The 12,526-nt window shown below is 57.0% G+C and overlaps 5 protein-coding genes across 5 annotated transcripts; 2 read left to right on the top strand and 3 right to left on the bottom strand.

Moving 5' to 3' along the window:
* Positions 1–167: 167 nt before the first annotated feature.
* On the bottom strand, positions 168–1,646 carry PHYSODRAFT_250864 (hypothetical protein; the record flags this gene model as incomplete). The annotated part of the gene is made up of 2 exons (XM_009533963.1): positions 168–1,361; positions 1,434–1,646. The coding sequence occupies 2 exons, from the start codon at positions 1,644–1,646 to the stop codon at positions 168–170; spliced, it is 1,407 nt and encodes a 468-aa protein (XP_009532258.1).
* Positions 1,647–2,843: 1,197 nt separating this feature from the next.
* On the top strand, positions 2,844–6,410 carry PHYSODRAFT_355165 (hypothetical protein). The gene is made up of 2 exons (XM_009533962.1): positions 2,844–6,012; positions 6,088–6,410. Exon 1 carries the CDS (start codon positions 2,910–2,912, stop codon positions 4,380–4,382), a length of 1,473 nt encoding a protein of 490 aa, XP_009532257.1. The 5' UTR covers positions 2,844–2,909; the 3' UTR covers positions 4,383–6,012; positions 6,088–6,410.
* A 275-nt stretch (positions 6,411–6,685) lies between these two features.
* On the top strand, positions 6,686–7,588 carry PHYSODRAFT_517494 (hypothetical protein; the record flags this gene model as incomplete). Its single annotated transcript, XM_009533961.1, has 2 exons — positions 6,686–7,060; positions 7,106–7,588. 2 exons carry the CDS (start codon positions 6,686–6,688, stop codon positions 7,586–7,588), a joined length of 858 nt encoding a protein of 285 aa, XP_009532256.1.
* Positions 7,589–8,024: 436 nt separating this feature from the next.
* PHYSODRAFT_547810 (hypothetical protein) lies at positions 8,025–11,020 on the bottom strand (the record flags this gene model as incomplete). The annotated part of the gene is made up of 6 exons (XM_009533960.1): positions 8,025–8,320; positions 8,387–8,509; positions 8,597–9,823; positions 9,884–10,541; positions 10,622–10,745; positions 10,819–11,020. 6 exons carry the CDS (start codon positions 11,018–11,020, stop codon positions 8,108–8,110), a joined length of 2,547 nt encoding a protein of 848 aa, XP_009532255.1. The 3' UTR covers positions 8,025–8,107.
* Positions 11,021–11,811: 791 nt separating this feature from the next.
* On the bottom strand, positions 11,812–12,279 carry PHYSODRAFT_517999 (hypothetical protein; the record flags this gene model as incomplete). The annotated part of the gene is made up of 1 exon (XM_009533959.1): positions 11,812–12,279. One exon carries the CDS (start codon positions 12,277–12,279, stop codon positions 11,812–11,814), a length of 468 nt encoding a protein of 155 aa, XP_009532254.1.
* Positions 12,280–12,526: the final 247 nt, after the last annotated feature.

Raw genomic sequence — 12,526 nt, 5'->3', positions numbered from 1 at the left:
GCTGCGTAGTGTAGTCAATCTTGAAGTAAATACATTTGTGCGTGTGTAGGTTCAACGAGTACTACGTATGACATGACTTGCTTATCAAAGAGAACTCTAGGCAAGCAGCAGAAATGTCGTGTCGTGACATTAGCGAGTTTAACTAGCTGTTTCATGAGCCGTCGAGCTTACTGCGTCTTCTTGGCACGGGCCGTGATGGCGTTAAGACGCTCGACGAGAGGTGGGTGGCTGTAGTGGTAGGCACTGTACAGCTCGTCCGGATTCATGTTGGAGAGGTTCTCGATCGCGAGCTTGGTGAGTCCCGACTTGAGAGCAACGTCGTGACCAAGGTCCACCGCGAAGGCGTCAGCCTGGAACTCGTTCTTGCGCGTGTTCAGGGTGATCAGGAAGGACAAGACGTGCTCCACCGGCGCCCACATCGTCTGCGAGAAGAGCAGGAAGCCGATGATCACGGGCTTGGCCGAGTCGCCAGCGAATCCGAAGCTCGCGAACAACTCGGCGTCGTTCATGCAAAGGCCAAAGACGTAGAACGAGGCCAGGATGTACGCTTGCTGGATCACGAAGCCCTGCGCCGTGTGCCAGAGCTTCCAGTGTCCGAGCTCGTGGCCCAGCACAGCCACGATCTCATCATGCGTGGCCTGCTCCAGAAGCGTGTCGAACAGCACAATGCGTTTGCTCTTGAACAGCCCGAAGAAGTAGGCGTTGCTGTGGCTGGAGCGCTTGGAGCCGTCGGTCACGAAGAGCTTGGTCAGCGGGAAGTTGAGGCTCGCTGCGAGCGCCTCGATGCGCGTGCGGAGCTCGCCCTCTTCCAGCGGCGTGAACTTGTTGAACAGCGGCATGATGAGCACCGGGTAGAGCGTCATCATGACGACGGAGAAGACGAACAGGAAGGCCCAGACGTACATGTAGAAGTACTCTCCTCCCCACCGGATGACGTAGATCAAGGCCGCCGTGACGGGGAAGCCGATGACGACGAACAGCATGAAGCTCTTGATCTTGTCCATGAAGAACAGTCCGAGCGTCTGTTTGTTGAAGCCGTGGCGGGCCTCCACCACGAACGTCGAGTAGAGTCCGAAGGGGATCCCCACCAGCGTGTCCCTCAGCGTCGTGAGCGTCAGCAGCATCAATGCCCTGTAGATCTCATTGTCCGCGTCCAGGCCCAGCGCCAGCAGCGCCTTGCCACTCATCGTCCACGCGAAGGGCAAGTAGCCGAGCAGCAGGAAGACCGTCGCCTCCAGCTGGTTGTAGCCGCCGCTCACGAAGCCGAACGTGCTCTTGTCCAGGCCATAGGCGCGGCTCTTGTCGAACTTGGTGCGCGTCGCCTCCAGCAGCGTCGTCTCCTCCTCCTCCTCCTCCTTCTGCTGCGTCTCGTCTTCTCCATCCTTCTCCTTCTCATCTTCTTTCTCCTCCTCGTTCTTCTCCTTCTTCTTGACGCTGTAGCTGCCGAGTCCTTCGATCGCCTCCGCCAGGGGCTTGGGGAACTGCTTGTCGTGCAGCTTGCGGTGCTGGCGGAGGTCCAGGTACGTCTCGAACAGGAACACGAGCGTCATGAACACCAGCGCGCCCTGGAAGTAGGGCACGGGGCTGGCGCTGGGCCTCCATCCAGGCTCGCGGAAGAGCGGAACCTCCCACCACGAGAGCTCCATCACTAAAGTTACTTACGTGTCGTTTGGATACTCGTAAAGGGTCGGATCGACAATCGAAGACCTATTATTTGGTACCAAGTACCCATTTAGGACGCCCATTCTGCCAATCAAAATCAGTCGAGAAAGGCAATTTTCTCTACTCGACGAGCAGCTCCGATGGCGGCTCCGTGGCGCGCGTTGCCGCTGATTCGCGCGACTTTCAGCGACAATGGAACGGTGCTGAAGGTCTCATCCGATGCGCGGGACGCTCTGCTTTTGATTCACGCCCAGCACGTGGGCGTCCTGGGCGTATTCGGCGCTCCAGCGACTGGCAAGCGACTGCTGCTCAACACTCTGCTACAGCCTCAAGACGTGGACTTTTCCGCCCCTTCCGAGGGCAACAGCGACGTGTTACTGTGGCTGTGGCTGCCTCAAGCAGACGGACGGAAGGATGGAGACACAGCACGCGTCGTTCTGGCCACTGGAGCGGCGCTAGAGGCCGAACAAGCGGAGAACCAGAGGCTGGCGCTGCTGCTGCTGCTCTCGTCCGCGCTGCTGTACAATGCAGATGGAGAGATCGACGCCGAGGCCGTGGAGAGGCTGCAGTGGGTGGAGAAGGTGGCTCAAGTGCTCAGGATCAAGGGCATGCAGGACGAAGAAGCCGTCGGTGAGTGCGGGAAAACCCTTATATCATGGGAACAAACACTAACAGCTGTCCCTATTGTTGCTGTTGTGTCTGCTACCTGTGCTGCAGCTAGTGAGTTCCATGATCACGCTCCCAAGTTCGTCTGGCTGGCCAGGAAATTTAAACTCAAGTGGCTCAAGGGCTCCGAAGGGCAAAAGTTGACGCCGATGGAGTATTTCGAGCAGTGTCTGGCTCCCGAGGGAGGATACGGGGAAGCTGCAACGAGGAGGAACATGTTGCGTATGTACCTGGAGTCGTATTTCCCCGCGAGGGACTGCGTGGCGCTAAGTCGCGCCGTGGAAGGCAATGGGACGGAAGTTGTGCCACCTGGGACTGCCAGAAGTGAGCTGCGGACGCAATTCGTCGAAGCTGTTGATGACTTATATGCCAACTATCTGTCGGAGAAAGCTCAGCAGCTCCCAACGAAGAAGTTGATGGGACATGAGCTGCGCTCGGAACAGTTTGTGGCAGTGCTTGATGCTTACGTGAACGCAATGAATGCTGGGCAACTGCCGACGATGCAGACAGCGTCGAATGCGCTACTGGAGCAGGAAGTGGGGGAGGCGTTTGAAGTGGCAAAACAGGCTTATTCAACTGAAATGGGAGAGGTGAAGAGTTCTGTGATCGACGACCAGAAGGCTCTAAGTAATCGCAAACTGCAGCTTGCGCATTTCCGAGGAGTCCAGACGGCCATGGCGCATATTCGTGAGGTGCGCGCAAACCTTCCGGAGAGGCTGCAAAAAGCGCCGTTCAAGGACAAGTTAGCGGAGCTGGAAACACAAGTAAAGTGCGACTTTCAAGCAACGCTGGAGCGTAACACCACGCTCTCTGCTGAAATCTGTACGAAGATTCTAGAGCGTGTGCTTCCGCATAACCTTGAGGACATGGCTGCAGAACTCGCTGAACGACCGCGAGAGGACTTTTCTGATGGTTTGATCCGCCTGCTGACGCAGTATAAGTCGGATCTGCAGAGTGCGTTAGACGAGTATGCACAAGAAGCAAGTGGACCAGCAGTGCACAAGAGCCTAGAGACAGCTCTGCTGCAATCTGTGCGCGCATCCATTCAAAAGTGGGGCACGATGGTTCTTCGTCAGTACCAGAAGCACATGCAGAGCTGGCAGGAGGAAAAGGAACAGCTCCATGATGCCTACGAGCTCGCCAGGACCCAGGATACAGACACAGCGACATCAGCAAATGACCAAAAGCATTCGTACGAGGAGCAACTCGCACAGGCTACAGAGCAGCTTTCTGAACTGCGTCGGGCCTTACACAGCGAGCTTAACGCCAAAAAGAGCGAGCTGGAGCGACTAACGACTAAGATCACGACCATGAACCTGAAGCACGAAGTCCGCATGAAATATGCAGAAAGTGACCTGGCATGGGCTCGCAGTCGCACCGAGGAGCTGGAAAAGTCTATTGTGGCGGATCGTCAACGTAAGGAGGAAATTTCTGCTGCTGCCGCTCAAGTTTTGGAAAAGCAGCGCAATTTTCACAAAGAGGAGCGATCGCTGCTGGTCCAGCAAAAGGAGTTGATGGCGCAGATTGTGCAGTTGGAACGCGAGCTTGTGCAGAAGAGGACACAGCATGCGCAGAAGGTGCTTGCACTGCAGAACGAACATGCCAAAACGATCGACACCATGCGGATGGAGCAGGCCAGGTTTGAGCGCCAGTTGAAGTCTCAGGCCAAGAAGGACTTGGGCTCCCTGAAGATTGCACACGACAAGGAGAAGAAAGCCATAGTGGCGGAAAACGCTGCTCTCGATAAGGAGATGGCAGATATTCAAGAAAAACTGGCGGTGTTTGAGGCTGAGGAGGAGGCAGCCAGAGCCTCCGCTGCTGCTAGCCGTGACTTCTTCAAGTCGATGCCGTTGATCCAGCTCCCACTGATGCAAGCCCCAGCCCCTGCCGCGGGCGAGCACCAGCCAGCACGCCACTCAGCAAAACACTCGACGCCGAAACACCCCTCGGTTCCCGTCCGATTCGGCTCCTTGGACGATACATCCTCGAGCTCGGCAAGTCCGATCGCTCGCGATGAAGCCCCACAGACCAACGACATGTGCAGACAATCCTGAGGAGCAAAGCGAAGCACGTTTTATCAACCAGCGTCAGCCTCAACACGGGACTTCGGCGCGAAGCTGTTCATTACCCTATATGCAATCTACACTGTAGTGCTACCTATATCATCCCTGTTAAATCCTTGCTGCCGCCGCCGTTCCGTGACGAAGGCTTGATGCAGAAAGTCTTATTATAACCTTGCGCGAAGGGAGCCTCCTTTGCAGCATCACCGATCGGGTTCACTTAGTTTTAGTCGAGGTACATGCGCCTCAACGATATCTGGTCTCGAATCTTTTGGGTGAATCCGCTACTGTCGCTTGGAATCAAGGTCTCACGAAGCACCTTCCCACCCGCTTCCTCTTCTTCACTCAACACACGCGTGACATCAATAACAACACGAACAGCACCTTCACACAACCACCAACTAGCAGTTAGCGAATGCCGGTCACTTCTTAGCCCAAACGTTCCACGTACTTGTTACGAACGCCGCCTGCCACGAGTCTCGCTCCGAGAGCTTGGGCGCCTCCAGAACCACCGGGATCGAGAGGTCGCGACACGCCTTCAACACCAACTCCCTCGTGCTCCCTTCCAAGACACCTTCGTCCGCCGTGTACAGCTTGCCATCCTTCACTGCAATCGTCAAAGCCACCGCGTCAGTTTCTTCAGCACTCCCCTACCTCCTCTCCACTCAATGTACAAGCGCCCTACCAGCGAAAAAGTTGGTGATTAACCCTTCCAGCAGCAGTCGATCACCTCCAGACCCAGCTTTGCTCAGCAACACCTCGTGGATCGGCTCGCCTCGAGACTCCACCAGCTGAGCGACGTGCTCTTCAATGGGCACTCGGTCCTCAATCCACTGCGTGTGTTTGCACCGAGCGTTGTCGCGGCCTTCGCCGTAGACCAGCACCGTGGATGCCAGGCACTTGGGCGTGGGCATTGGGCAGATATGCACCGCGACGGCGTAGTCTGCAGCGTCGGGCAGCGAGTACCAGAGCACAGACAGCATTCCGTCCACAGTCTCGGTCGCTTGCCACTGCTGCAGTGCTCTGGTCGCCAGCAGCTCGGTGACCGACTGCAACTTGTCCAACTTCAGCTTGTCTCGATGGCAACTGCTGTCCAACGTGGCGAGACCATTACGCAGCCGTTGCAAGTGGAAGGACCATTCTACCAGCACGCTGGACAACTTCGTAGACGCCTTCGACAGGGCCGTCGCTCTCGCACACGTGTACACGCCCGCAGGCCGCGACTGCAGGAACGTCTTTGCAGAAGCGAATTCTTCACATAAACGCACAGAAATCCCCTCCAACCTCTCGCCACCAGCCGCTGCAGCGTCCAAAACCTCCGCCGCCAGCGCCGTCATGACCAGCCTATTGACACACGAAAAATGGCACACTTGTGTGACGCACATCAAACAACACACCAAAATCATTTCGTACTTAGTCGAGTGCTGGCACACGGCCTCACATTCGCAGCCCCATAGTCAACGGACGGACCACCAGACGGAAGATGCTGCGTCGTAGCTCCCAAGCGCTCCTGGCCACCGCGGCGCGCGCGTGCGCCCCCCGCGCCGCCACGTCGGTCGCCTCCGCCGTCCGCCTGCAGAGCGCGAGCTTCTCGACGATCTACGACCTCAAGACTCCGTACGAGGTGCGTCGCGCGCGAGGAGCTCCGGTCGAATGCCGCTAATTAACGATGTTTTATCCCTAAATCGCCGCGTTTTAGGACGTGAACCGCCACCGCAGCGACGCCGAGCAGCGGATCGCCAAGGTGCCGATCGTGGAGGTGGCCGGCACCGTGGCCGTGTGCGACGGCGGCGGCGGCGCGCTCGGCCACCCGGTCGAGTACATCCAGCTGGACACGCGCAAGCACCACACCCCGCAGACGTGCAAGTACTGCGGCGTGCGATACCAGATGAAGGAGGGATACCACGCCCACTAAGCGCGCGTGCTGGGTGGAGACAGCAGCAGCCAACCGGTTGAGGCAGTCGCTGATCAGGGAGAAGACAACATTCAAGTAAATACAACAGGAGAGAAACGAGAGTGCGTCGCTACGTTTTCTGGTGGTGCAGCAGGTCGGTCGGTCTGTACCGCCGAATGGATGTCAGAAACCTTGGACTTGATGTGTGCACGCAACCTGCAGAGGCAAAGCTGTGGGGGCGTTGTTCGCCAGAGGGCCAACGTCAACGCAGTGTACACCGACAACAGAAATAGCGGCTAGCATGAGCTCGTGCATGGCAGTTTTTTTCACACTTTTGCGTGCTTGGACAGGTGTGCTTGGTCACTGATCCATCCACGAACCTGCAGGCTGGAGGCTGAAAAGGATGCCCGACGGAAGCTCCTCCTCGGCCGTGGCCTGCTTGGTCGTGACGACCTCGGGCCGCATTCTCCTGCTGTGGGATCAGGACGACACGCTGCCCTTCCGGTACCCGCAGCTCGCCATGCTGCTCGCCAGCCTCTTCCACTTCTCGCAGGCACAGTCGTTCGGCCACCTCGAGCTACAGAACGGCTTTACCGTCGTGGTGTCCTCGGACGTGGCCGCTCAGATCTCGGTCGCTGTGATCTGCGCCACACCGCCAACAACGTCATGCAATGGAAACGCCTTCCCCACCGAAGTTCTGCCACTGCAGCTCGCACAACTGAAGAGCTTGATCATCCTACAGGAGTTTGCTCGAAGCTATCGATCCGACATCGAGCGTGTAGCTGCCGAGGGACTTGAACAAGCCAAGCTTAAGGCAGAAGAGTACACGTTGACGAGCGCTTTGGGCGGGTTTGACGGCTGTGAAGGCACCTTGGACGAGTTCGTCGCCTTCCAGACTGACTTCGTCGGTTTGGTAATGGAGATTAGCGCTCGGGGCATCCAGAACTCGCTCCTGTGCTGGGATCACGAGGCAGCAGCTTCCTTGGCAGAAATCTCCTCAACCATCTCCTTGGCTCGGGGGTTCCTCATGAACGCTGAGACTGGAGACACAGTGTACTCGACGCAATCTGGCTCGGATGGGAGCTTCTTCGGCCAAGACGCAGCATCCCGACGGCTGCACCACCTTCACAAGAGCGCGAGGGTTCAACAGTCGATCAAGCACGTCGCTAAAGCGCTTCACGAGTGTGCACCCGCTTTGATCCAGATTGCCCACGACGCTGCTGTCGTCGTGCGATTCAACTACCTCTCTGGTAAAGAACTGAGCGAGCTCTTCATCGCTCTTCGCATGCTATCGGTGAGAAGTTAGCTCAGTTTGGCTGGCGTATCGACTGCTCTAACCACTTTCTTGTTGGTCTCATGAGAGCAGACTGGAGTGTTCTTGTCGGGCGTCGTGTTTCATGGCGACAACGCACTGTTTCGCGGGCGAGAGAGCGAGTTGCGCACTTCAGGCAAGCTCCAACAAGCTCTGGCGGCCAGTTCAGGTGGTAGACGCATGCGAAGCTTACTCCGGGACCCATCAGTAGACATCGAGCTGCATGTCGGATGTGATGGCGCCGCGACGGAAGTGTGGCAAGCCATGGATCTGCTGGTCCAGCCCTTGACGCTCAAGTGGTCTACGACCACAGATATCGTCGTTACCAAGCCCACCAATGTGCACACACCTGAGTCGACAAACGAAGAAGTACTGCATACAAAGGAAAGCGGGTCTCCGAGGCTACCGCAACAAACACAATAGACCAACGATAGAAGAAAACAATCTGCGCACTCAACGCATAACTTCAGTATTAGATCACCGTTAGTGACAGTACGCAGAGCAGGGCGGACACTACCGCGACGAAGATGACGACGAGGTGGAGACGGTATCATCCGCGATGTCCAATACATCCATGTAGCGCACGATGGCGCGATAACGGAACTCTCCCTCTCGGCGCATTTGCCCGTGCTCCATATTGTCCAAGTGGTCCTTGACTAGAGCCAGCAGCCCCACCAGGTAGTTGCGCGTCACCTCGGGGGTCTGCATTTCATAAAAGTACAAGTACTGCATGATCATAGTCGGCAGAACTGAGTCCAGTGATCTCAAAACCATTTCAAATGGCAAACGTACCGCTTCTAATATATCCAGGAAGAGCGGCACCTGGTTAGACGCGGTGTCCTTAATCGCATCCGCAATACGAAGCGATCGCTGAAGGCACTCCCGGACACGTTTGCCATCCTGTTGAGATGGGTGCTGCATGCCAATAACGCACAGACAACAACCACGAATACATAAATGTAAGCACGAGATACCAGCATTACTCCACGCTACAACATTTACCCAAAAGAGATGCGCACAGTTCAACACCATCAACGCCTGTTCATTCTTCTTGAGCAGGCGAGCTGCGTACTGCGTGGTCTTGGTGGCGAGCACCTCATAGTTTGGTGTCGAAAGATTCCGGGTGGCACGCAATGACGCCACCATAAGCTCGAGAGCGCGCCACTGCTCGCGTGCAAGAGTGATTTGGTCTTCGTACACGATGAAGGCCTGTGTGATAAATTCGTATGCGACTGCCTCAAAGACGCATCCATCCGCCACCAGGGCGCACTGCAGAAACAAGTGGACGCACGATACGGACAGCGCGTCCTGCTTGGAGGCCAGCGCCGTCACCATTTCATGCACGAACTGAAGAACTTCGCGAGGTGTGGTAACAAATGTGTTGGAGCTTCCGCTGGATTCACTTGTCATTGTGTCTGCCTTGGTCTCCTGGCCTTCGGTTTGCGTCTTCTCCTGGGAGTGAGCTGCGAGGGCTCTAGCGAGCGCCAGCGACTGGTAGATTAACGGCACAAGCGTAAAGCGAATACGAAACACGCCACTTTGTAGGAATGCTCGACGTGCCACCGAGAATACGCGAAACTTTACGTCCAGATCGTCATTGGACACAAGGTGCACGACTTTGGCCAGCGTCTGCTGCTCAGCTTCAAAAACCTCAGCGCTCTTGTTCTTTCCAGCTTCAACTGCAGTCGCTGGAGATGGTGATGGCAACTCGTTGGGGTCGTCCCGCACAAGTGGCGCCAGCACCTGCAGCAAAAAGTCCATTTGCTTCTCATTGCGAACACGCTCGTGCCTCGCAAGCAGCACGCGGATCCAGGCCAGAGCAACATCCTTCCAAGCGCCTTGCCATGGCACCAGCGCAAGCAATTCACGTAGTGCTGGCACTTGCATTAGGTCCTGAATAGAGAGCGCTCGCAGGAGCGTGAGCGCGAGCGACTCGAGCTGAGAAACCACGAGCTGTCGAACTTGCTTATCTTTGTCAACACGCCAAGCTGTTCGCTCACGTAAGAACGCCAAACACCCGGAGACTATTTGCTGCAGTGCCGCAGTCGCATCAGGGTTTTCTGTCTTGCTGCTTCCCATCCAGGCGAGCGTAAAGGTCGCAAACGTCACGAAAAATGGCAATACTGACCCCAAGTGCACGTCTCCACCATCACCTTGACTGGGTGCCTCTCCGCTTCCAGGGACATGTCGAGACGAGCGCAGCAGTAACGTGGTAGTTGTGTTCATCACCTGCTGGAACACCTTCAGCCCCTCGTGCTCTTCTTGTTCCAGCTTGTTACCGCCATCCACTTCCACCCGTTGCCCTGTATTGGTGACACTTCCCTGTGCTTCCCGAAATTTCGTGAGTCGTTCAAGAAGTGCCGTCAGAACCAACGCGACGTCGACACCCGCCTGAAGCTTTTCCACGGCGTCCAGCAGCCTCTCAAGATTCTGCAGATGGAACTCGTCCGGGAAGACCTGAATGATGCAGTCCATCAGATACTGCTGCGCCATGGAATCCTTGCAGGCCAACACGATATCGTCCACTAGTCGAGGCAGAACCTGCTCCGTGTAGACGCTGCGCGTGACTCCTTCCATCTGACTGAGCCGCACTAGACTTGTGCCCACAAGCAGCCGCAGCTCCATCCTTTCCTTCTCCCGCACCGCCAGCGGCCTCGAGCCCCCAATTTTCTGGTGCTGCAGTCGGATCCAGAGCTGGTTCGTCTCGCGTAAATTCTGCAGCAAGAAGTCGATGGCGTCGCTGACAGTGCCGCCGCCCGATTGCTCGTAGATAGAGCCTGTGTCTGGTAGTTTATCGCGGACGCTGAGCGACAAGTAGTGCCTCAAGAACAGCCCGCGCAGTGGGTACTGCACGCCTTTCGTCATCTCCACGAGGTCCGTCAGCACGTCTCGAGCTGGCGCCTCCTTCGACTTGATGTACACAGAGCCCACCGTCACCAACAAGTACCTGCAGCAAGTCATACAACCATACAGTAGCTCTGATGTCAGCCTTTGATATCGATATCCAATGCGTTGCGGAGCTCGTACAGTCTCGGCAGGACGTTGCCGCTGCTCTGGACGCGCTCGTACAGCACGCGCATGGAGGCGCCGGCCTGCTGCTGCTCCTCCACGTAGCTCTCGAAGTGCCGCAGCTCGTCCAGCACCTGCATGTCTGAAGCAGAGCAATACACGCGCAGGCGTGAGCTACGGATCGGTGTCTAATAGACCGTCGCCAGCAGGCGTACAGAGCTGGTAGTAGTTCTTGGGGGACAGCAGACTCGTGCGCAGCTCGCGCAGCACCTCGGCCGCGTGCTTGAGCACCGCCGGCTGGTCCCCCGCGTCCGCGGCGCGCTGCATGCGGAAGCCCTGGTCGCGCACGGTCTGCAGCGCCTCGCGCAGCAGGTCCTCCTCGCCCTGCTCGTCCAGCACGAAGCCCCCGCGCGCCATTTTCTCCAAAAAAGATTTTCTTCAAAGAAAACCAGCTTTTGATGGGCGCTTTGGGCTGATTCAGATCTGGGTGATCCAGATCTAGATCCACATCAGCGAACCGGTAGGTAGCGACTCACCGCATTCACTTGAGTGAATTGGGGTGGATCTGTAGGAGAGGATGCAGTGTACGTTGCTGCCAGTAGCAGCAACTTGAAGATTCTAACGCGCTTAGTTCAAGAGCAATAATGTTACGAGGAGTTTGGTGTCATTAGGCCAAGAGGAGTATCAATACCAAGTTCCAGCTAGTTTGGCTGTGGGTGCTGCTTGATGATCCTACTTTTTAAAAGTTAAAAGCAGTGTTATCGATAGTGTTGGGTCATCAAGCAAAAGGACCTTAGACTCGACGAGCGCTGTCGTGTGTTGTGTGTTACCTGCATAATGCACCCCCTGGTGAGAGATCAAGGTGCGAATCACACCTAGAGGACACGAATGACAAACCCACGTATCATACCATGCCTCTACCCTGCTTCGTGAAACTGGCGAACTCTATCAGAATCCAATGCTCCTGGTAGTATGGCGCACCTACGTTGTTGCAGCAGTTGCATGGATACCAAATCACTCAAGGTCTGATATAAGATTTAGAAGACACGTTCGAAAACTTTGTTCGAATAAATAAGCTCCGCAGGTGAGCTGCTAGCGTCTATGCTGTCGCTGCGGAGAGATGCCTACGGGTTGTTGGTACGCGTCCATGTCGGCGGTGTCTTGCTCCAGGCCTCGACGGTGCTGGCGGCGTCTGAGCTCGGTGCTGCTTAGATCTTGGGGGCGAAAACCTTGACGATGCGGCTGCGCAGCGCGGCGATCACGACGGCCTCTTCGCGCTGCCGCACGCGGTGGAGTTCCTTGGTGAGCGCGGCGATCATGCGCTGCATCCTACCTTTCGCGTGCTGGTGCATCTGCAGCATGATCTGGATGTGGCCGAGCAGCTCCAGCTCCTCGAGGCGCTCCTCCTCGAGCTCCTCGAGCTCCTGCTCGCGCGCGGCCAGGCTGCCGTCGTCCTGAGAGGGTGGCAGCGTGCGCAGGGCGTCGATGTCGAGCTGCAGCTTGGCCATGAGCTCCTCAATCTCCTGCAGCCGCGCGGACGACTCGCTCACGTCGTCCTCGGACGTCAGCACGGCCTGCTTCTCGGCCGCGACCTCCTCGCGGAGCCGGGCGAGCTGCTCGCGCAGAGCCCGCGAGTACATGGTGAGCTTGCGGGCGGCCTTCTCCAGCTGCGCCATGGCGGCCAAGCGCGAGTTGTTGGTCTTGGACGGCGTCGACATGGTGCTTCCCTGTTCCTGTTGCTGGTTGCTGTGTCGCTGCTGTGCTGGGGCTGGCGCCGATTGAATAATGGGGCCTTGGAGATCCATGACGCCGTCGTGACGGCCTCCATCAAGCATGCGAATGATGTGGCGACCGCCAGCTGGGGCCCTGCTCGGTCTCTGCGCAATCGCCGATTGGCCGCGGCCGTGCCTCTTCGGCAGGAAC

The sequence above is a fragment of the Phytophthora sojae genome (genome assembly GCF_000149755.1).
Source record: "Phytophthora sojae unplaced genomic scaffold PHYSOscaffold_7, whole genome shotgun sequence".
Classification (NCBI taxonomy): Eukaryota; Oomycota; class Peronosporomycetes; order Peronosporales; family Peronosporaceae; genus Phytophthora; species Phytophthora sojae.
This window is presented reverse-complemented; position numbering and strand designations above follow the sequence as displayed.